Source organism: Sciurus vulgaris, assembly GCF_902686455.1.
Source record: "Sciurus vulgaris genome assembly, chromosome: 13".
Taxonomy (NCBI): Eukaryota; Metazoa; Chordata; class Mammalia; order Rodentia; family Sciuridae; genus Sciurus; species Sciurus vulgaris.
In genome coordinates this window covers 96,742,279-96,766,828 of record NC_136474.1, presented here as the reverse complement: position 1 = coordinate 96,766,828, position 24,550 = coordinate 96,742,279, and the positions used below count along the sequence as shown (strand labels likewise).

Genomic DNA, 24,550 nt, shown 5'->3' with positions numbered 1-24,550 from the left:
GGTGCATCCTTGCTTCTTCCTGTTGACTCCCCTTCAAGGACAGAGAACAGCTGGTGCCCTGGGGCCCCCAGGGTGTGGGCGGCAGCGTCCCCTGACAAGCACTCAGCAACTCCAGGTCCGTGTGCAGCACTAGCAGTCCACCCGTTGTGGTGCTCAGGCCGGCGGTTTGTAGGCATCGCTGTGACCCCTGAGCTCAGCGCCTTCTTGCCTCCCCCCCCCTTTACGAAAGAGGAGCAGCATCTGGCCTGGCGAGGACGAGAGGTGGAAGATAAGCCTGAGAGCGGCTGAAGCACAGGGATCCAGAGAGGAAAGGCTCAACTACTGCTGACACGCTCTCCCTGGCCTCATGTCGCCTTCTGAACTTCAGGCCTCCCTGGATTCTCTCTCCTCCAGAGTTCGGAAGGGGCTCGGCCTATGAGCGGAGGCCTGGCACGACTGGAGTTCACAGAGATGCCACACTCCTATCCCACTTACGCTTGAGTTTGGGCTGGGCCTGGAGTGGTCCGTCCCTGGTCGGTCTGCCACCCACTAGCTCTTGTGCTTGAAAAACTCTTCCTCGAGTCTGGAGCAATTTCTCCTCTCGTCCCTGCTTTTCTCCCCAGGATACAATATTCTGCTTGTCGTCTTTATATTCTGAACTTGATTTGTTTCTGCCCATTCTCTAATTTCAAGCTCATTCTTAGTCTATTCAGAATTTGAAAAAGAAAAAAAAAAAAAGGAAATAATAACACAAAAACAAAAACAAAGAAGGTAGCCTTCACATCATTCCCCTCCCGACTAATTACAGAAAAAGGACATACTACCATTACATCAGACAGCAGGAGAAACCACGGCAGCTGGGAAAGGACGCGCCAACTCCTCTCCCAGGTAGGCTCCCGGAGAAGTGCCACAAGCCGAGTCCAGGCAGTCCCCGCCCCCAGCAACAGGAGGAAAACCTCTTGGGTGCAGAATGATCCTTTGAATCCCTGCGGCACTGATAATTATGCTCTTCTGAACTACTTACTGAATTTATTTGAATCCAGAGGTGGGTTAAGCCACTTCCAGACCATTAAAGTAAACTACGTGGGTAAATACTGCTGTCAGCCGGGCCATGAAGACGCTTAACGGCACCAGCGCCTTCACCTCCGGCAGCACATGCCCGCTAGTCCATCACAGTTCATAAATGTGCGTGCAGGTCCATCTTTTGATTCAGCAATTTAATAACTTCGAGTGCTGTCAGTACGGCTTTGAAAAATAGCACCTATAAAATGTAACAGCCTCAATCAGATTGAAAAAGATTCACCCACTGAAGATTCTTCCATTTCAACCATAATGAATTAATGTGGAGCTATGTAGAAGTTCAAGTGTCATTTAAACGAATGTGAATCTCTAGTGCAACTTTAAATTCCAACTGGGCTATGACCAAGAATTTACTGGGCACATCGACTTCAGTTTCTGAGTTCTTTCTAGTAAATATGAACTGTAAACCTCACCAATGCAAATGGCCAAATGGATATGGCCTTTGGAAAACAGGACTACGGTACAAGTTTTATTCCGCGCAGCTTAGTCCCTGGTGTGGCTCCACGTGAGCACAGATCCTCAGTGGGGCACGGCAGCCCAGAGCAGCATTTGTGATGCACTTCACATTTTTTAAAGACCTTGTCAGATTTCAGTAAAAGAGTAGCTAGCCAAACAATGACAAAATTCAGTCCCTTCTAGACCTGTTTCCAATAGGGCAGAAGATGCAAATGGAGCTAAAACACAGTTTCAGGACTGACTGTCCCTGAAACCCCAGCTGGGTCTCATTTGCTCCCATCATCACACTGCCTTCTCATAGCCGAATGCATCACAAGTTCACAATTTGGTCAAAATCAAAAGTTTTTTGGGGTGTCTGAGAGCTCATTTTGGGGGAAGTGATTTAAAGTTAGGCTCCCCCTTCCAGAATTCCATCATGAAGCTGCAGCTCTTTCTGGAAGTGAACAGCCCCAGATGTGGAAAGCACAGCTTCTCCCTGCTGGAGGGGTGGTGAGGTGCTGAGACTGGGGCTCCCCACACCGCGCTGACCGCGCTTCTGTGTGGTGCTTCTGGGATGAGCTCTGAGCACCTGACCCTCCTCCTGGGGTGAGCTACCCTTTCCTTACTGCCATCTCTTCTTCCCACAAAATAAATACCTTATGCTTTTGTTAAGCTTACATTTAATTAAAATGTACAGAATCTGTGCAGTAAACTCGAATGAAACAAATAAAACAAGGGCCCCCTCTCTTGAAGGCATACGTTGTGAATGAAAAATGTCATTACAGACTAAAAAATTTTGCAGTAAACAGGGCCTACAGAGAGAAGTTTCCCCTGTAATGACATCCATAAAATACACAAATGGCACTTTTAGTACCATCCTGAATATGGCATTTTCTGTGCTCTACACACAATCTAAATGGTTTGATCATAGAGCATAATACTCCATTGGGTTTATAGAACAATCAATGTTCCATAAAATGATGTATTTATCCAATAGTAGGCTCAGCAGTTACTGGTGTATGACATTGTAGGACACAGGCTTGGGCTCCTCGGCAGCACACATGCTGGCTGTAAAACTTATCTAACACCACTTCAACAACTTCATCTCATCTGTGGCAAGTAATTTGTGGAAGCCTCAGCTTGGTTTAAAAAAAACTTGTAATAAAAATTCATAGAATTTTCAGGAGAATGAAAGCTGATGACAATAGAAAGGTCACATTGTGTCTGCACTGAAGGGGTCAAAGGTTGCCAGCAGTTCTAAAACTGAAAGTAGATTTCATGCATCGCGTAGCAGATAAAGATGGCATTAAAAAGACACGGCGTGGGGTGACAGGCCTCACGCCTGCGAGCGCCTGTGCTAATACCCTCTGTAAACCGCTGTTCCCATGAGCCAGCACTTATTTTACATTTCCAAGCCCCTCCAGAAACTAAGTGTTTATGCCTTGCTAGGTTAAGTCTCAGACACTGCATAGTTCAGATCGTACGTTCTGGTAGGGTCCCGAAGCTTGAAAAGGTTGGGTGGCTTTGCTGTAATAATTAAAGCACCTTGAATATGAGGCGATCCAAAAAATAATACTTTTCATATAAAAATTTGGGACCCACGTGACACTGTGATTCTTAAGCCACATGTAATTTTTCTCAACTTCAATCTTAAAATGTAATTTTAACAGGGATGTTAAGAAATTATACTTAATATCTATTAAAATGAAACAATATTAACAGATTATGCTAATAAATTAGAGCCATATTTTAATGTCACAAAAGCTTATAAGTTTCTCAAGTGAAAGCAGGAAAAATGACAAATTAAAATTCAATGAAATATAACCTTTTAGAAATTTCAAAGAAGGAAATACATTACTCTTACAGTAGCAGTCACCAATAGCTCAGCCAGTCAAATCATGTCGATACCTGCTCTGTAACTCACTCATTCTACAGACAGTGATGATCCCGGCATCCTACAGGACGCCCTCCACCCCAGCTCCAGGCAGAGCTGCCACCCAGGGGCCCTCTCGCCTCTGAGCAGCTTCCCTCACCACTCCCAAGGTCCTCAAGCTTCTGGAGGGAAAGCCTGTCATGGGGTCCAGGGACTTGTCTGCGATCATGAATCTGGTGAAGTAATCACGACAGGGGTCAAGAAACCTCTTGGCCTCACATCCCCACAACTAAACGGCAACTCCTCCTTTGAGAACACAGGTTGGTCAATGCCTCATGTCTCCATTACTTCCAGGGTTGGAAACACATTCTGGTCAGTGCTGCTAAAATCTACACACAAAACAGAAATAAACAGGTTACTTGAGATACAAAAATCAAGAATTACTTTGAGCCCTTGACATGCTTGTTAAACAGGACAGCTGCAGGGGGAGCCAGTTTCAGAGTGCAGGCTTGTTCTGGTCATCCTAAACCCAAGGCAAACCTAAGCCAACCCGCACTGGCCTAAGCATGTGTCAGAAAGATTACAAAGGTAATTAAAGGGTGTCTAAACCACATACACCCATACAAAGGATTATGTTGAAGAGTTACAGTAAAGGTCGTTGCTATGCCCTCAATTTCATGAAGGCCTATGTTTTATAAGAAGAGAGAGGGGAAATTACTTTTCTGTGAAAAATGAACTGAAGTCCACACCATTTCTGAGAAGCTCTTAAAAGCTCAAATATACAATTTCTTAAGACACTGTGCAATTTTTAGTGAAGGAATATTTACAACAGTCCAGGTCACAAATTTAGTACCACAAGTTTCAGCCCTGCTTTCTTAATTAACATCAACACTATGCTTAACAGTAGAGGTGAATGAAGATAATCAAAATACCATCCCTGAAAAGAACTCTAAGGTATCCAGAAAAAATGAAGAATAAATTTTGTCTTGAGTTGGAAATACATAATTGCCCAGGTTTCCAACTTGACCAAGAATAGTCTCCATGGGCCTAGATATTTCCATGGGCACTGAAGAGTGACAAAGAAAAAAAGACAATATTTTACCTTTAAAGTCACAAACCCTAAGAAATTTTGTGTTATATCAGACTCCTAGGTATATATTATCATTTTCATGCATGAAGATCTAACAGTCATGGGAGCTGTGCACACAAATCTCACTCAGTGAGGCAGGGCTGTGTCTGTTAAGGTTATCTCGACAGGCTTTTGGGGGTGAGGGGAGGGCAGTGTTAACTGTTTCTCTGCTGTGCAGCAGCCTATGAGCTGTGATATGTCACAACGCATCAACCTAACCTTGGAAATTGGACTCATACGACAGAAATAGCATCATTGAGTTTCACAGAGGGTGATTAAGCAGCACTTTAAAGTTAGACTGCAAAGCGCTCTGATCTTGTCATTTACCTGCGCAGAGTACATCTTAAACACAGCCGGTTGGTTTACTAGCAAAGCCTTCCAAATGTCTTCATCCCAGTGGAACAAACCAGGTGGGGAGTGCGGCATACCTTTTTGGGTGCTGGGATCCACACTGGCCCGCACCGGGCAGGCCGGCTGTGGATGCTCTTTCTTTTCCCTGCAGCCTCCCTGGGAGCATGCGGTCTCAGGAACCAAGCTTGGCCCTCCCCAGTGCACCGCCACCTGTTCAGCATTCGTGACAATAGCCTACAACACTGACAGCAGGAGTGCCCTTCCCACTTCTGCGCAGGGGAACCTGGAGGCTTGGAAAACAGCTGGGGAACGTCAGGCCTCCTGAAGACCTTGACACTCTACCAGAGAGGCGACACTCTGTTGCTCACGGTGAGGCTTCCTCGACATCAAGACTCGACAGACAAGTATGGACACTCTTTTCTGCATTAGGGAGTTAGGAAATTAGGAAGCCCAATGACCTTTCCCTGAATGTCCTCTGACAGTGTGTAAACACCTAATACAGATAACACAACGCTGGGAGACAAGGCCTATTTTTCACATTACACACACCTTAAAACTATGCAAATAAGCCCTGCCGATGTCCTTGGAGGGCCTGCCTCTGAGGAGGCTGACTCCAGAGGACCAACAAGGCCGTCGGCTGGTCTCTTTCGCGTTCCTGGCAAACCCTATGAAAAGACCACATCCCCTGTTGTAGTCACGTTCGTATTTCCTTTCTATTACAGCATCTTCATGTCTTTCCTGAGGAAATGAGGGGAAACAGATATTTGTCTTCATTGCAGACACTTTTGTATGTAGGTAAAAAGAAAACTGCTTCATAGTAACAGCACAGAGGCACCATTAAAATCAAATTTACAGTAAACAGAACCTACAGCTGGGGTAGCACACTAACTGTTAGTAGTTTAATTATCTGCAAGGCTTTCAGAGGTCTAACATCTGCTCGTAGCCACATGACAGCAGCTGCTTGTGTTCACTTAGAGCAGTGCAGTTTCTTCTCACATCTTAAAATGAATTGTATGTTCTGGGCACATGTCTGTCATTTCCTCCTGAGCTGGCTGTGAAAGGGGACCAGAGCATCATGTGTGTGACAAGGCAGCAGGCTGACCTCTTCACAGGGAGGAGACCCAAAGTCACCAAAACTCCCTGAGACTACGAAGTGAAAACATCAGAGGTAGAGCCAGAGGCCAGTGTTGGCCTGGGTATGCCCTTTGATGCCACTATATGTTGGCATGAGGGGCTGGTTATGGTGCTTTATAACCACGTGTAGGATGGGTCCCACAGAACGAAGCTGTTACGGTTGGAAATGAGGTGGTATCCCCTAAAAGCTCCTGTGTTAATGCAGGAATATTCAGAGGTGAAATAACTGGACTATGAGGCTGTAACATAATCAGTTCGCCCTGATTTGAATGTACTAACTGGGGGGTTAACTGTGGGCAGCTGGGGTGTGGCTGAAGGAGGAGGGTCACTGGGATGTGCCCGTGGAAGGGATCTTCCCTGCAGAACCTTCCCCTTCTCTCCCTGTGTTTCCTGGCCACACTGTCCTGAGTAGCTTTCCTCCATCACACCCTGCTGCCATGATGTTCTGCCTAACCTTGGGCCCAGAGAAATGAACTGGCCCACCATGGACTAAAACTCTGAAACCTTAAGCCAAAATAAATCCTCCCTCCTCTACGCTGTTCTTGTCAAGTATTTGGGTCACAAAGATGATTAACACAGAAGCCAAGGTGAGAAAACAGGGTCTGTGAGAATGAATGACAGCCACGTCTTGTGGAGAATAGCTTGGTGCTGTACCCCGTTTACGGTGGAACCCACACATGGGCACAGTGCTGGGCAGGATGGCTTGGATGCTGCTGTGGTCAAGGTGGAAAACATAACATTTTCTTTTTAACCAGAGGATACTACAATGTTTACTTAGAACATTTTCCTAAATATGTACATGAACCTCCTATTTAAAAATCACAGAATGTCTGTGACTCAAGTCCTTGAGAATAATACGTGCTTGGAACAATAAAGTTTAGGACTGATTTTAGGAAGTCAAACAAACGATAAGACTTACTCTGCAAAGAGTAGAAGACACAGAATAAAATCAAAGGTGAACTGCCAGCTCTTAGAGCCTGAGGCACGTGTGGCACAGTGAGTAAACGCCAGCAGTCCTCCCTCTACTCACCTGGCCTGGTCGTGAGCGATGAGGGGAGTGCAGTAGGGAATCCTCATCCTCAAAAAGCACAATGGAAAGCCCAAGCGAAGGCTGACCCCAGACCCAACCTGGTGCATGTCTGAAACTGCACGGGACACTGGTCGTATGCCTGCATGCAGGGCCAGTCTGGTGAATTAAGTGAATGTGTGAGGGGCCACCTCTTGCTCCTCTCAGCCTTCAATGATGCACTGATCTCGGCTTTTGATCAGGCTACAATGTCGTTAGTTGCCCTCCTGGATGGGAGGTTTCATGGGCCTTCTCTACCATAATACTTCTTACTCAAATGGCCAGGCACCCAATGCAGAATCAATCTAGAGCCACATGTCTTCTGGGTGGGAAGGGGGCATTTGGTTCTAGGCACAAAGTAACAGTCCAATTGTTGCCTGAGAAAATGCTCCAATGGAGGGGAATGCTGTTTTGGTATCACAGTCCAGGCCCACAAAGATTTAGGTACCAATCACTTCAGTTGAGTATAGGGTGCATTGGACAGGGACTATAGAGACATCTCTTCCAATGTGAAAATCAAATTGCTCCATCTTGTATCTTCTCACACAAAGAAACAAGGAGAATGCCTGGTAGGCCTCTTTGGGCACTGCAGGCCTGACAGCCTACCCCTAAGAGTACTATTTCAATCTACATGCTGGGTAATGTGGGCAGCTACCAGCTCTGAGCAGGGCCTGGAGCACACAAAGCTCTGGGGCACGTATGCCTAGTTTTCCCAATACAACACATATAACACACAATCAATCTCTGCCAACAGCCCGACTGCTAGATGGTGTGAGCCTGGAGGCTCAGTGGTGGACAGAGAGGATGAACCTTGGTAAACTCCAGTAGAGAACTACAGTGCAAGTCCCTTGGGATTTTGGAGCTAGGTCATGCCACCCAAAGCAAAATCACAAGCCTCTGAGAAACATTGCTGACTGTGAGAGACAGGTCACTTAATCATGGAGTATTAGTGGCCATGGCACAGATCTCCCACTAAGTTGGGTTCTGACAGACTTGCCACGTGTCTACAGCTGCCCATTCTGGGTTCTGTGGTGCTTCCCAAGTCATAAGGTCATCAAAGGCCCAGCAACAGTCCATCATCAGATGGAAGCAGAACTTCTTGAATGAAGACCGAGTAGGCCAGGAACCTGAGGAAGCTGTGTGAGCTGTGTGCGGGGACCTTGCACTGTCCAGCAGACAAACATTAGGGGTTTTAAGTGATCCCAAACAAACATTTCCTAAGAAGCCAGAAGATGAGCACTCTTCGAGCACAACTACCTCATCATTACCTACTGAACTGTACCATGAGCACTCCCCTTCCAAAAAACAGACGTGGGCATTGACGGGTACTAAGTCATCAAAGAAAGATGGAAGAGCATTTACTATTTGGATTCTAGCAAGACAGAAACTGTACACTAATAACAGAAAAAACAAGGATTTCTTTAGTAGATTTCAAAACCAGTGTTGAGATAATTTTCCAGTAAATTAGCAGTTATCTACTATGGTTATTCCCCTAGTCTCTAGATAATATCCTGAGGTTTAGTTCTACTTATATTACTATTAAAATTTCCGGAATGCTCCATCCAGTAACTTAGGTATAAGTTCATTTATTTTCTAAACTATTTATTCAATAAATATCAATATTGAGAACCTACTACATTGGCAAGGCAACAGTGAACTGTAGCCCTGGTTTTTAAGGAATTCATAATTTATCTGAAGATGCTAACATTACAGGTAACTGTAGTAAATAAAATATAAACTGAATAACACGTTCAAATAGCCATGCCTTCATAGAAAGGACAACTCCCTTGGTCTAGGGAAGCAGTCATGAAAGTGCTCACAGAAACCCTGGGTCTTGAAAGTTCATTTATTTTCTAAACTATTTATTCAATAAATATCAATATTGAGAACCTACTACATTGGCAAGGCAACAGTGAACTGTAGCCCTGGTTTTTAAGGAATTCATAATTTATCTGAAGATGCTAACATTACAGGTAACTGTAGTAAATAAAATATAAACTGAATAACACGTTCAAATAGCCATGCCTTCATAGAAAGGACAACTCCCTTGGTCTAGGGAAGCAGTCATGAAAGTGCTCACAGAAACCCTGGGTCTTGAAAGGTGAGTAAGAATCTGATAGGGAGTGTAGCAATAGTGGAGAACATTCCCCTTATTCTAAGTAGATGCTGAACCCAGGAGGCAGTGCGGCATGGCTGCCAAGTTCTCAGTGAGGGTAAGATGTTCAGATGGAAAAATGTAAAGAGATAAGAGCTGTGAAGCTGTGCAGTGTTCAGGGCTTTAAACTTGGGTATCCCATGGGGACAGGGTGCATTGAAGAAATTTAAGCAAGGAAATAACAGGATTGAAATATTGGTAGAAGGAAACTGGCAGGAATATGGAGGATTGCTTCATACAGGGATTCATTCAGCAGCCTAGATGGAGGAGAATAAAAGATGAAGACAAGATAGATGGGGCAGTTTCAGTGGGGGCAAAGATGTGGAGAATCTCAAAGGTGTTCAAGAAGCAATCAAGAAGACCAGGGAGGCTACTGATGTGAAGCAGGAGAGAAGCAAGCTGTGGCTCAGTTCCTTGCCTGTGTCCTTCCAGGCAAAGCCACACCCTCAGTTTGCATCACACCTGCTCACTATTTTGTTCTGTATCCTTCCTAGAACATAAACTCCACATGAGAAGCAATCTTGACTGTTGTGGACTCTGGGTACTTAGCATGTGTGAGGTAAACTAGCATTTTCCAAATTACTGTGGTGGATGATGGAGTGGGAGTGCCATTTCCCTAGGCAGGGAAAAAAGGAGCCTTCACAGAGCCGGATACTGTGAGGAAGTTGGCAAGGAGGCAGAGAACAGGTCAGCACAGTCTGAGACACAGTCGGCCTCCAATGTTCGATCAAACCAACGGGAAGCAGGGGCTGAGGCCAGTGGAGAAGAAGGGGAATAAAGGAGGTGGGAGGGAAGAGAAAGTGGTGCAGAGACGGCAAATGTCTGATGCTTTTGGCTGAAGCCTCTGGTCCCATGAAGAGACTGATGGCACTCATGACACAGGGACCGGGCTTGGCTTCTCCCTGGTGGCTTCAGCCTCTGTACAGAACATCTCTTCAGTTCACACTCTATGGGATCCTCCTCTCTTTTCACTATTTAAGTGGTACTATCTTGAAGATAAAGTGGGTCCATGGAAGCATTTGACTCAGCTAGTGCTCTCTGAGGTGTGCAAAGGTGCTGTGGGGGAATGCAAGTCCTTAAAGGCAGCAGGTTCACTGTTTCAAATTTTATTTCAAGAAAACAAATCAAACAAGTGTTTGAATACTTTCTCCTATAACAGTGAAGGGCTTAAGATCTTCCAAGATCTATTGAGTTTGAAGAGTGGCTACTCTGTGTACCCACTGGGTTTCCACAGGATGATATGCATTGGTGGTTTTGACCATTATAGAATTTTAATGTGTTTATTCTCAGTCATACATTGTTCAAATTACACCCATAGTGGACTCCTATTTAGTGACTCCAGCACAGGAGATGTTGACAGTAAAGTATAAGTCAAGGGATAAACTGCCAGGATAGTGATTCTGCAAATTAGCTTCACACCAACTCTCAGAAGATCCTTAAGTTGTGTTCAACTGATCTTATACAGCCGATAAAGGTATTTCTAATCTCTTCAAAGTCAATGTAAAAGGGGCAACTATTCTCTCTCTCTCTCTACACACACACACACACACACACACACACACACACACACACACCATATCCAAAAGGGAAAAAAAACACTCCAGGTTAATTTTCCAGTTTTCAGGAATAATGAATGTGTACAAAAAAAAAAAACAAAAAAAAAAAAAAAACAAAACAAAAAAAAACAACACTGCTCACAAATACGCATTTCAAAACAAAGCAAATATTTTAAACATAATACAAAAATTTATGAAAACAATCTAGTTGATTATTTCTAAAGACACAAAATGTCAAGGGTTCCAATCATCAGCTCATAAAAGCAACTTTTGCTTGAGCAACAAGTTTTGGGTTAGATTTCTGTGGGAAACCAGGAAGAGGTGTTTAGTCAGTTACTGTGGACAACATGCTCTGGGCCAGGGGACAGGATGGGCTTCTTTGGAAATTTCACATTTGGCTGTTACCAGAATAGAGGCAGGAGTCCAAAATATCTGAGGTGTGAGGTCATCCAGGTGGTGTACAGGAAGTTGAGAGAGAAGAACAAGGTTGAATAAAAGAGATCCAGGGGCGGCTGCGGTTGTGGCTCAGTAGTAGAGTGCTTGCCTAGCATGTGTGAGGTGCTAAGTTTGATTCTCAGCACCACATGTAAATAAGTAAATTAAAGGTCCACTGACAACTAATTAAAAATAAAAAAGAGCAATCTGGGTACACTGACTACTGAAGAAACATTAGCGCCTGTAAAGAAGACTGGAAAGTCAGACCTCGGGGTCACAGAGGGCAAGAAAGAAGGGGTGAACACCCATGTCAAGTGCTAAAAGGAGAAGTCACAGGACAGAACTACATCTCCCCTGTAGGTAGCCCATAAAGTTTCTCATTCAAACCAGAATGCTGCTGAGAGCCAAAGGGAAGTGACTGAACAGATTGCCAAAGTGCCCTGACCTACTGCAGATAAACCAGAATGGGGTCCTGCAGCGTCACTGCCGCTGTGTCCACCTCTCTCACACACACAGAGGATCAATGTGTTAGGACGCCCACACGTACCACATCCTATACAAAATCGGAAGACAAGACAATTGTGATTAGGAGAGAGAAAAGGAAAGCATGTGAAACTTGGAATGATGTTCACCAAGTTACAGAAATTCACATGCTTACCTTCATTCCTATTCATTATTAAACACTGTCGAGTATTTTTCTGAACAAAAATGTTCAGCTTTTTCTTGGAGCGGCAAGACAATCAGAATGACAGTAGTGAATTAATTCCTCATTTGCTGGCTGCAAGAAACTCGAAGTAGAATGGCCAAAGGGCAAAATACAGAGAGTGACACTATACATCTCAGCTTTTATGTATGTCCATTTGATTACTGTGCTTGCACATTTGTATTGTCCCCATGATCTAACAATTGTTATTTTACTTAATTTACTGAGTGCCAAGGTATCTCCTAGTAGAAACTATGCTGCAATGTATTACTAAAATGTCTGAGATTTTTAATAGGAAGTCCACAAAGTTCAGTGGATAAACTGCATACAGAAAATGAAGGTGGGGGGAATCCTCCTAGGAAACCATCCCAAAGCTGCCACGTGGGTGCCTATGGGGTAGGCTGCAGGGGCAGGGACCCTGGCTCTCTGTGCCCCAGCTACTACCTTTGACTAGAAAATACAGCTTTTCAATGCTCTGGTTAACTCTGGGTCTCTACGCCTCGTTTTACTAGTTAATGCCTACTGGCTAGAAGAATACCATTTCCTTTTTCTGCTCCTATTCTGACACAGTCCTGCTAGTAATCAAATCAACCATACACACCCAGTTTTCCCAATACAACGTATACACACCCAATCAATCCCTACAGTGAGTCAACCCAACTCACTGGGGATTAGTTCTTCCTTAAAACGTGCTTTTATTATTCAAGTTTTTGGTTTTACTGTCCAACTTTTGAAATTTATTTACATGGTGAATCAAGATCCTTAACGTCCTGAGAAATACACTCGTTTAGTATGGATTTTGGGTCTGGCTTTATTAAATAAAGAAGTTACCATTCTTTTTTTTTCCCCCAAATATTTTTCAACCTGAAGAGAAACTTCCATGAATATAACAAGTTATTTGACCCAAACTCAGCTGAAGATATGAAGAACAGAGGCAGGGGACATTTGGGAGGCAAATGACAAATCCTGACAAAACATTTCAGCTCAAACCTACAACAGAAAATGCTTATTGGAGAGAAGAGTTCTTTGACGGTTTAAAATCCAACTCTATGAAAAGAAAACAATAAAAGAAAGGAAAGTTGCATTAGATTCATTCAAAGGGGCCAAGTCAAGGAAGATGCTGCAGATTTACCCAAGACAGGTTTCAAGACCTTGTTTCAGGGAGGAAGGACACCTGCATGCTGACAGTCACAATTTAGATATATATTGAGTCTATCTGTTGGATTGTGAGTGGATTTTAATTTTTAGCTATCAGAACTATTAAACTTGCCCTGAGAACTACCAAATCTAAGACATTAAAAATGATGCAGCACTGGCTAAAATGGGCAGGGGTGCCCAGAGCAATTTGTTTCCCCAAGCCCTGGGGCTCTTTATGTGTGGTTTCAACCCACAGGGTTAGGTGCCACCAGGCTCCCTCACAGCTGCACGCTTCTGTGATCCCACGTTAATGTTGACACCTGCAGGGATCAGCCCAGCAACCTGGCTGCTTCCTGCTTAGCCCACAGAAAACACGACCTTTTGCTCGGTTCCATATTATCTTTCTAAAATTCCTGTTAGGGTATGAAAATACAGATTCTCCTATACATTTAGCATACTTCCACCTCCACAGTACAGCACCTGACTATGTTATCAAGATCTGGAAATTACTGGGCTGATTGTAGTAGCATCACAGCTCAAAAGGATTTAGTTATCATACTTGGCCCAGTGTGATTTCAAATAAAAATTACTTCTGATCATTTGAGTGGAAATTCGGAAACATTAAAAGAAGCCATGTTTAAGCTGATTGGTTCATCAAATGCAAATACTGCGCATTAAGATAGAAAATACCCACTCATGAAGATAATGAAAACTGACCAATAATAAAATAAAATAACACTTTATAAATTCTGCGACCTGCACAAGAACTAGATTTTTTTTTTCCTTCTGCTTAAAAGCACACTCATCCACCCTACTCCAGTTTATATTTGATCTGCAATGTAAAATAGAGTCCTTCGGTCTTTCAGCCCAAAACCTTATAAAATTACTCAAGATTCTTGACATTAAAGTTTCCATTTTTAAGGAGGAGCAGGGTGCAAGGGTGACAAGTATTATAACGGAACAAACAGTGCAGCAGAGAAAGCGGCGGATCAATGGATGCCCCAGACTCTGGCATTCACGAAGCAGCCACATGAACAGCACTGTGGAGAACAAAGGCAATGATGATAAAATTGGGTGCTTTGTCTCACGAGGCTGGCACAGATGGGCTTGGCATGCTTCACGTTTCACCTTCAGGAAACTTCAGCCACATTTCCAGGGCAGCGTTTCCACTGTCTGCAGGTAAAGGGCCTATGTGTACGAGGCGGTGACTTGTCAGTGTTTTGGCCCTAAATTAAGCCAGAAAGGGGAATTTAAGCCCTCAAGTAAGTTGAGTTTTTAGAATCTTATGTAAACAATGTAAGTTGGATAGTTCACTTACTAACATGCATTTTTAGTGAAAATGAATAACTAGGTCCCAGTTAAATGATCTACTTTGAAACTTTCTGTTGAGATGATTTTATCTGCATATTTTACACACTTGCCTGTGCCTTTATACAGTGCACATATACATGCACACACAACACACACATTTTTACTAATCAAGATGAAGCAAATTTTCATTCCTGACCTAAACACATAGCTGACACTGCATTCTTTTGGTTTACAATATCCTAGGACAAATCCTTTGCTGTAATAGAATTTACAACAGTGTATTTAAATTGAATGTTAAGAATAGCTGTAATGGGTGTTAAATGCCCGAAGAACTCTGACAAATAAATAATTCTTTAGTCTTTGCCTGAAAATTAGGCACCTGATGAACTTTAATAGAAAGTAAGAAATTTTAAACAGCAACACACATATGGTGATGATATATTAGTTTTTTCAATAAGGCAGTCAAATATCATATGGTTTTAGTCATAACCTGCATATTTGTAAAACTTAGTTACAGTAAAATACAATTAATACTACCTATCAAACATATTAATGACTAAGTAATTATCACTAACAATTTGCAAGTTTTATTCAAGGTCTGTACAGATGATAACAGTACAGGGTTATTTTAAGTTCCGAAACATTCCACCATTTAGAAACATTACCAGGGGTTCTTCCTAACACTAGAAGAATAAGAATGAAAGAACAGATGCAAACATTGAGCCAAGCAAATTGCATCAGTCGGAAAAGTGCCCATGGCAACATAATCCACGAACAAAATGGAACCTTCTAGTGGGTACTGTGGTCAAAGAGGAATTGTCAGGGAACCCTAAAGTTCTTGTCTTTTATTGAGGAAAAAACTGCAAAATTCTTTCATGAAGCTATATGTAAACATGCCAATATGTATTTTTTCCAAAGGACAAGAATCCCCCACACTACTATATATTGCTAAAGGTGGGGGAGTGGAATTATTCAATCTAATGCCCGTTCCATAAATCATGAAAACTTCACTGGAGGGTCTACAGATGTCAGGAAAGGCCATATGCTCTCATTCACCAGAATGTTTTCAGTGGTGTTTATTTTTGGCCCATGGTTTAAAATCTTATACTGACCATATTTGTATGTTCTTCAATACTTTTTACAGAAGCATAGAGTAGAAGGATTAAAGATAATCAAAAATAATTTATAACTGCTTAGTAACTCTTGGTGTACAAAGGAAACCTAGTGGCAGGAAGGCAATTTTTAAAATTCTGCCTTCAATTACCGAAGAGCTGACTCCCCTGTAAATATTTTTATGTACTAACATTTGTCAATTACATTTACTCAGTTGAAGGGTTATCCTCAACATTATGATATGGGGCTCTTTACCAGGCAAGTTAAGCATATTCATCATTAGCTTAGATAAGCCAGAGTCAATTTCTTGCAGAGAGAAACCTGATATTGTGCAACAGAAGAAAACCCAACCTCTAGCTGCTTTAAGACAGTGCTTGCAAAGGAGTGTTCTGTACTCAATGCCAGGGAACATGTTTCAGTGAAGGAATTTCACTCAAGTGCAAAGTCAGGAGCACATCTACATGAATCAGACAGGGAAGACAAAGTGCTGGCCTAGAGACCACACCATGCGACCAATGAGGTAGAAGCAAGCAGGCTGGCCTGGCAGAGAGACTGGGGGGTGCAAAAAGGGATATAAAAATGTTTCCCATCTCAGCAAGTTGTCATACAGGAAGGGGCTGTGTGTGACCTGTGCAGCCTAGAGTACAGGAGGGATGTCTTAACTCATTTTGAGGGAAAGTTTTCCCAACAGCTAGAGCAGGTCACACATAAACACATACAGGAAAAGACGCTCAGCACCAGCAGATACTAGAAAATACAAATTAAAAATACAACTTAAAATCATGATGAGATACATAACACACCCACTAGAATGGGTAAGATAAAAAATAAAATCCATATACCAAGTGCTGAGGGGATAGGGAGAAACTGGAACTCTCACAGATGTTGGTGGGAGTACAAAAATAAAGGTGCAGACACTTTGGAAAACAGTTTGGCAATTTCTCACCACATCACCCTAGTCCTAAGGAAAAGAAAATACAAGCCCGCACAAAGATCTCTTGCCAAACATTTAGAGTAGTTCTATTCATAATCATGCACAGGTAGAAGCAGCCCAGATGCCAATGACCAGGAGAAGAGACAGACATGCTGTGGCGCCCCACACAAGGGAACGTGACCCAGGAGCGGAAGCAACAGCCTATGCTGGGTGTGCCCTTAGGAGCGAATGCAAAGGTCTCCTGTCACAAGTGCTATGGGACAATCCTGAATGAAGCCAGCAGTGGGATCCTCTTTACCTGGGGACTTTCAGGACTCTAACTCATACATGATGCTTTCTTTTTTTTTTTTTTTTATCTCTACATATTTAGAGCAATTCGACAACTTGATTTAGTACCTGTAAAAAACTCACATGTACTGTTTCATACTTATTTTCCAGAAACAATTCAAGCCTTAGGGTTTATATAATCTTCTGAAATGTAGGAAGTACAGAAGCATTAGGCTAAATTATTTACTTCCAGCTTTTGTTTTCATTAATGACACTGAAATGAGTAAGGCTAACTCAAAGGGCAAGGGGTATTCACAGAAACCAGGTATGCAAGCATTCGACACTTAACAGGATGAACTGCAAGCTGTCTGAAGCAAGAAATCATCTTTCAGGCTAGGGCTGGTATATGTCTGTGGGATGCTGGAGGTTCTCGCTGCCCTTGGTACTGACCTTTGTAAATGCATACTGCACTCCATCTCCTTAAGGAAAGGTCAGCTCTAAAATGAACATGTCTTTATATAAAAATGGTGATGCGGAGTGTCCACTAGGTGGCTGTAATTGTGGTCAATTAAAATTGCTTTTTATTTTCTATGTGTCCTTCAGTTACAGTACAGCTGAACAAATACTTTCTGCTGGTTTTGGTTTTTTTTTTGTGTGTGTGTGCTCTAATTCCAGCCAAATGTGAGAGACTGGAGTTCTTTCTCACCAGGCCTCAGTGATCTCATGGCTTTTAGGACATTTAGGTGGTGTGTGTGTGTGTGGAGGGAGAGATGGGGAGAGAGGGAGAGAGAGAGAGGGAGGGAGGGAAGGAGGGAGGGAGGGAGGGAGGGAGAGGGAGAGAGAGAGAGAGAGAGAGAGAGAGAGAGAGAGAGAGAGAGAGAGAGAGAGAGAGAGAGAGAGAGAGAGAGAGAGAGCCACGCACACACACGCATGAGCTCGGAATCACTGAAACAAACGCCTGAAGAGAGACCGGGAACTCTATGGCTTTTCCTATGGTTATTAGGGTCAGCTTTAAAAAAATAATTCTGACAACCACTTAGGAACGTGGTATGGCTTTTAACTGTCAATAATGCTACCTTTTCCTTAACAATATGATTTCTGGTAGACTTCAGGATCTGGGCAGGTCTGCTCATCCCTAACTCAGTTCGTGTGCTCAGGCAGCATGTTTAATTCTCCAGGCTTCAGTTTCTGTGTCTGCAGTACAGGGACACTGTATTAGGAAAGGACTGTGTAAGGCGTCTTGGTGGCATGTGCTCACTGGTGATAGTGTTTAACACGTGGAGAATACCCTCATGCCTCAAACACCAAAAACTGCTCACTTCCAAAGCAATTACAGCTTCTGCAAACAGAAAGCACGACATGGCGAGTCGGGTGCTGGTGGCATCATGTGGCACTCTGCTCCTTTCCATGCATCTTCTGAAGGCACTTTTCAAAACTGTTGTTCATGAAGTAGAAGACTATGTGTTAGAGAGTTTGTACAAAATTTACTGAATTTATAGTTAATTAATTGCAGCAGCATCAGTATAGGTTTAAATACTGTATGCTTTAGGAAAAAGGTACACAGCACAGCAGGGCAAGTTGGTGTTCCAAATAGTAAGAGGGTCTACTGAATATACACACTCAGCTACAAGTTATTAAAGACTTGATAATGCTTAGCAGTTTGATTTCTTGTGGTTCAAAATCAAGTGTAGTCAACTCTTGACCTCAGCAACTGAGGCAGTATATAAAGATGTACTATAAACTCAGAATGAACTGACAGATTACAGATGTGAAAGACAGAAATCCATTTGATTACACACAAAGGAAGATAGAATCTTCCTCTTCATTCTGAATATAGGTTAGTACCTAGAATCTTTCTTTCATGTAGTAAATACAGGGAATAAAACCACAGAGTCCTTCAGTTTGAATAAAGTTCTTTTTATATGATTGTTCCCACCAATACCCAATATCTAATACTCAGTATCCTATTCCCACTTCAGTCTGTGCCTTAAAGCCACAATAGAGCAGCATGCCTGGGTTTCAGTATCTTTGGTGAGGAAGAGCAGGCCCTGGGCTCCCTGAGGGCTAAGCTCTTGCATCTTGGCAGATGTCCAGGGGTGCCACAGTGTGCCAGATGTGCTGCTGTTCACAGCAGGTTAAAGGCCCAACAGTCCAGACAAACCAAGCCCAGAGTGGTGGCCTGCATAGCAGTGAGCCCAGCAGAGCCCTTATTGTGCCTCTCCATTACACAAGTCAAGTTTAACTACATGCAACTCATTTACCATGGCTTGAAAACAGCCCACACAGCTCATATGGAAAGTGAAGTTCAACCAAAGAAAATCTCCAGGGAAATGTGTTAAGTCAGGCCTTTTCCTTGTGACTATGATTGTGACCTGTGTCAACCCATATATCACCAGAGGCCTGAAATCAGGGGTTAGGAAGGACTCTCTGTATAATGGAGAAATGAAGGAAGAGAGAAAAGGAAGGTGTGCAGCGGAGGAGAGAACAAGCCCTGGCCTCTGTTTAGAAACTGGTTAAGAGACATTGTAAAAAACTTGAAACTTTCAAGTATTCATAAGATGTTAAAAAAAAAAAAAAACATTTAAAACAAATGATTTGACAGCTGCAAATGCAGGATAACACCTAGTTGAATTATAGAAACAGTGTGGATAATTACTTTTCCGAACGTGAGGGCCCTGTGGACCAAGGTCCTGTCTGAACTTCCCTGCAGCACAGCTACCTTGCAAGAATACACTTCCTGTCGCCACATCGCCCAGTCTCTTCATCATCCACACGTCAGTCAGGATGACGAGAGACGTCCCGTGATTCCAGCAGTCTTCCTTTGAAGGATCCACACATTAATTACTGCACTAATTATGGTTTTTGAATAACTAAATGAAGTAAGCAGTCTATGGGAGGTACAGGCATAAACCTAAGACTGAGAAAATACTAGTTACTGAAGTCATCAGTGCAAACTGACACATGGAGCAGGTTTAACAGAAGTGGAAGCCGCGGGTTTTAAAAGACAGCATCTTAAATAATTAGGGTTCCGTAAAGCAAAAAGAAATGTTATTTCTTAATGGCAAGTGCATTTAAACTGTTATCTAAAGATCTGAAGGTAAGCCTGCTTAATTCACTGCTTCTTCTTTTGTTATTAGGAAAACATAATTGTTCCAAATAATTAGCACTAGAGTACATCACAAGCTGACAACAAAATTATAGAAATCTTCATATTCAGATCCGTCTAGCTGGCTATTAGGAACAGTTTCTGATCATAACCCATTAGTTGAAGTGCTGTGAGTTCTTGATTGCCACCAAATAACCTTAGATATCTGCCTAAGTTAACAGCCCCTATTTATCCAGAGTTTTCTTGACAGTAAAAATTGCTTAGGATTTTTACAGCTGCCACACAAAAGAATAGTATTCCATGTGTGCACTTGGAAGACTAGGTGATATAATAATTGAAATGTAGATTTTTAAATATACTTTTAACTTTGAAATTTCTAAATGAAGCCCTGAAGACACGCTTCCATTGTTAACAGTGGCATTGCCCTACCTCTGAGGACCTGGGCCCACAGGAAGCCCTGCAGTGGCCATGTGAGCCGTCTGCCACGCTCAGTAGTTCCTCCTTTCACACACTGCCTCCTTTACAACCGACAGATAACACACTTTACATTTGTATTATTGAAAAAAATCCCTCTATGAACAATGTTGGATGTACACTTTGGCTTGCTAGTAATCGATTTTAAACTAGCTAACCAGCAGAGAGACAAAGGAGCAGGGTGTGGTTTTAAAGACAGGGAACCAAGTCACCCGCTCACCAGGAATCGCTGGGTTAAGTCCCATGGAAAAAAACGCAGACACCAGGGTGGGGGGGGGGATTTTTGCTTTACTGGCTTCTCATCCAAGCTGTAGAAGCAGCTTACTGATAATGCAGCATGTGGCCAGTGAACAGGGTCTCAACAATCTGGTAATCTCATAATTGGTGAGGCCACTTGGAAGTTACTCTGGAAATTCTTCTGAGCTAACAGCATAGTTGATAAACCCACAAAGCTTTATGTTTTATCCCATGAGGGGTAACTATGATTACTCTGGCAATTAATGATGCTAGAATGTAATATGGATTTTCTGTTAAAATTTGAGTTTGAAGTTAATTAGTCTTCACATTATGATTTGCTGATTAATTATGGATATTTAGTTATAAAGAGAGATGTTAATTATTAATCTCAAAAAATCATCTAGTGTAATTAACTAAAACTTTGACATCAGTTAAAATTCCCATTGAGTATAAATTCTAAGATTATCAATTATCAGGAAAGAGCAGTGAGCGCGTGCCCCCGAGAAGGAACACATCCTCTGCTCAGTCAGAACACGTGTGAGGCACGCTGTCATGCAAGGTGCCTGCGGTTTCAGCACCGAAACTGAGCCATGTCAAGGTAAGATCTCAGTCTTCTGTGGAAAATTCTCAGTGTGAGAAATCTTACGCAGGACAGTGCCACAGAGGGGCTCCGGGATGGGCGCTGCCTCTGTGTCCTGTCAAACACTGTCTCAACCTTTGAGCTCCCGTGTTCCCCTGAGATTGATGGGCCTCATCAGCTCTGGTAAACTCTGAAATGAACTTTGGCATTGCTACAGATATCTTTATTTTCGGCAGCAGCAGCTTTTGGAACTATCAAGACAATACTGCAGTACGAGCACTAATTAGTGCTCTGATTCACGTAACTTGAAATCACCTTTGTGGTTAATTTTTTTTCCCTTCATCTTTTCCCCCCAATCTGTCAGCAACACAATCTTTGTCACCAAAAAGGGGGGGGTGTGTGATTAAGAAAAAGGGTTAAACCCAAAGCATCACTGGCTCATCACTGTCCTGGAATTTCCCCTGTAACACAGACTCTGAACAGGGATCTGTTTACATTATCTCTAGATCATCTTGACAATATTTATTCTCTATTTACCTAAATGAGGCAATATGATGATATTTATTGCTCAGAATAGCTAAATATAGACTTTTCTTGAGCACTCAGTAACATAGTGGGAGGTTTTGCTCTAATCTACATCTTTAAACTGACAAGCTGGAGAATTCCTAATGAATGCCTCTTTTCATCTGGATGTCTGTGTGTATTTGACAGTATAAATATTTAGCAATATCGGAGTCAGCTTGTGATTTTACCCAGATGGACTGATTGATGCCTTGGCTCGATGCTGCCAAAGACAATCCGTGCAGTTATATAAGCAGTTTCCCTCTGACTTCCTAAGAAGCAATTAGGTGGCCAAAGGCAGAACCCCAAAACAGTGGAAATACTTCTGAATCAGTCGACAACTCTGAGGGATAAATAAAATATGGTACTTAAATTATTACCACTTTACTTTCATGAATCATGGGATTAAAGCTTTCACTTCTAAAGTACATATAAATTGCAGGGTTTCTTATGTCTATAATTTGCAAGAATCTAAGTTAAAATACCAGCTAATCAGTCAACTCACATTCACCTTGGAAAAAGTACCACCCTTTCTTGTCATTTTTGTAAATTGTATGCCTAAGCACCAATGTTATTTTGAGAAGAAAAGTCGCTTGTTGTCAATAACATATATTGCAGTCTAGTTAAAACAACATTTGTTAAGATTTAATCGCAAATGTAATCCTCCTTTAAAGTTTAGACAGAATGCTCAGAGAAATTCAAAGGACAGATAATAAATCATTTTTCTCATCTTGGGTGTGAACAAGGTAGGTCTGATTCATTCAGGTATGTCATTTTAACAACGAACAGTATGAATTCTCTCTTGTGAAACAATGAGGGCTCCACTCAGTACAGAACTGCTAGGTGACACTACCCTCCACACCTAAATCATAATTTTTTTTCTACCAACATGTTTTCTTCTATGTAAATCACAATGAAATGAAACCAAAGAGTTGCACTATTCTTCTCATCACTGCTGCAATTCATCTGCAAAGGTTTGAAAGCTTTCACGTGGGTTGTTAGAACTCTTGACATTCCCTCTGCATTAGTATCCTCTGCCCAGGCTCAGTTTTACCCAGTGTCAGATGCCTATCATGATTATGACAGGTGTGCTTATGCATGCTACTGCTTTGGAAGAAAAAAAATCTGTTACTTTATTTGTGGCATCAGCAAGAGCCATGTTTTGTGCAATGTCATTACTTCCCCACCCCTTACCTGCTCCTGCCACCACTAGTTTCTTTGTTTTCTATTAACTTGTCCCAATCTTTGTATAACCCATATAATAACCCAGGAGAAAGGGCAAGCAAGACATTCTTCTTCTTGACACTAATACCGACGGATCCTATTCTCCTGTGATACTGCTCCCCATCACAAGATATCTTGGCTAACAGAATCCTAAGAAGTCAGGAACTGGCACTTGCAATGTATTCCAAAGGCAAGGGGGACACACTGCCCACTGGTGATCACATACATACAAGAAATCCCAGGACAAGCTGTCCAGCTACAACATACCACAGTTCTAGATGCAGATCTCAACAGTCACTGTTCCTTTTTGCACATGGTGTTTTTTTACCTTTAAAAAATTATTCCATGCCTGCCAGGTGCTAGATAAAAGTACACATCTACAGTATTCTGTTTATTCTATGATCAACAATGAATTGGTTATTGGCCAGATAGAGAAGGCCAGGGCCTAAGGTCTAGTCTGCTGGTATCCATCTATTCCATCTGCCGTACTGCCCTGAATCAACGTTGCTAAGCCATTATTTTCCTTATTTCCTCATATGAGGGGTAAAAGTATCATAATGAAATAATGGGAGAAGGCATGAGGTCACTTCCTGAATCTAACAGATATATGCCTTTTTAATAATTGTTGAAAGCAGCTCTGTGTTCAAAGATGAGTCTAGTGTCTGGTCGAAACTAGTAACAAAAACAGGGTATCAGAGATGATGTTTTGAATAAACAGGGTTTTTTGATGTTGTTGTTTTGTTTTTGCCAAATTTATCATTGGAAAGAGGGATGCAAAACACATTAACACTAATCAGCCAAAATAGTGTGGCTCACTGCTTAATTTCATTGCACTAAGCTATAAATTATAGGAAGGACTGCTGCAACTAATTTTTGCAGTGCTGTACCAGATGATAAATGGAATGTCCAGGCGGCTACAAGTGAAGAGCTTCCATCTTTCTTCTGTGACTGCATATTACTTACGCTAATGACGTATAATAGCCTGAAACTACACTTAACCTGTGCATTAGATGGCAGCACACACTGTTTACCTAGAGTTATGAAGACAAAAACAGCAAATCAACAAAGAATCTGAAGTGTGTACATTAGCCTCCCACATGTCAACTTAATTTTCCCCAAGAGATGATGTATGACCAGTCTCTCAATTGTTCTCCTGTCTACACACCAGCATTAAGTGCCAAAGCATGTGTGATAAAGAGACGACAAAATATATGCAATTAATAAATCTGCAAGTATGTAGAACTAAACAATTTCTTTGATTTTGCTAATGAAACTGTATCCTTAAAACACAACCAATTAGGCTAATTATGAAAATCCATAAAAACTAAATGCACAGTAACAAATGAAATTATTTTCTCTAGCTTTTCATATGTCTCAAAGACCAAAAAGGACATCAATCATATCCTTTGACCAGATACTGACCAATGTGCTTAGGATGCCCTAATGGTCAGCCCACCTGAGTGGATCTCCTCATTTCACACAAGACCTAGAACACTGATGCGTACATGTTACCAGCTGGTTCCATGATGCTCGTGGCCATTAAAGATGATTTCAAGTAAGTACAGAACTGACCATTGGGATTATGAAAAACATGACTAGTCTCAACAGCTCTTGTCATCTCATCACACTGGATGAATAAGAATAACAAAAAAATGTGCTTTCACTATAAATAGTAATCATAAAGTTTAATGTGATTATTTCTCGGGGGTC

At 42.2% G+C, this 24,550-nt stretch overlaps 1 protein-coding gene across 5 annotated transcripts in view; it reads right to left on the bottom strand.

Moving 5' to 3' along the window:
• ZNF407 (zinc finger protein 407) overlaps positions 1 to 24,550 on the bottom strand; it is a 432,266-nt gene that overhangs the window by 4,681 nt on the left and 403,035 nt on the right. The window contains exon 9 of one of the 5 annotated variants that reach the window (XM_079109139.1): positions 14,231 to 14,259. The exons of the other annotated variants lie outside the window; for them this stretch is intronic. Within the exon in view, the coding sequence (XP_078965265.1) occupies positions 14,246 to 14,259 (14 nt within the window). The 3' untranslated portion in view covers positions 14,231 to 14,245. Of the gene's footprint in view, positions 1 to 14,230; positions 14,260 to 24,550 lie in introns of those variants that run through there. 5 annotated transcript variants of the gene reach the window in all.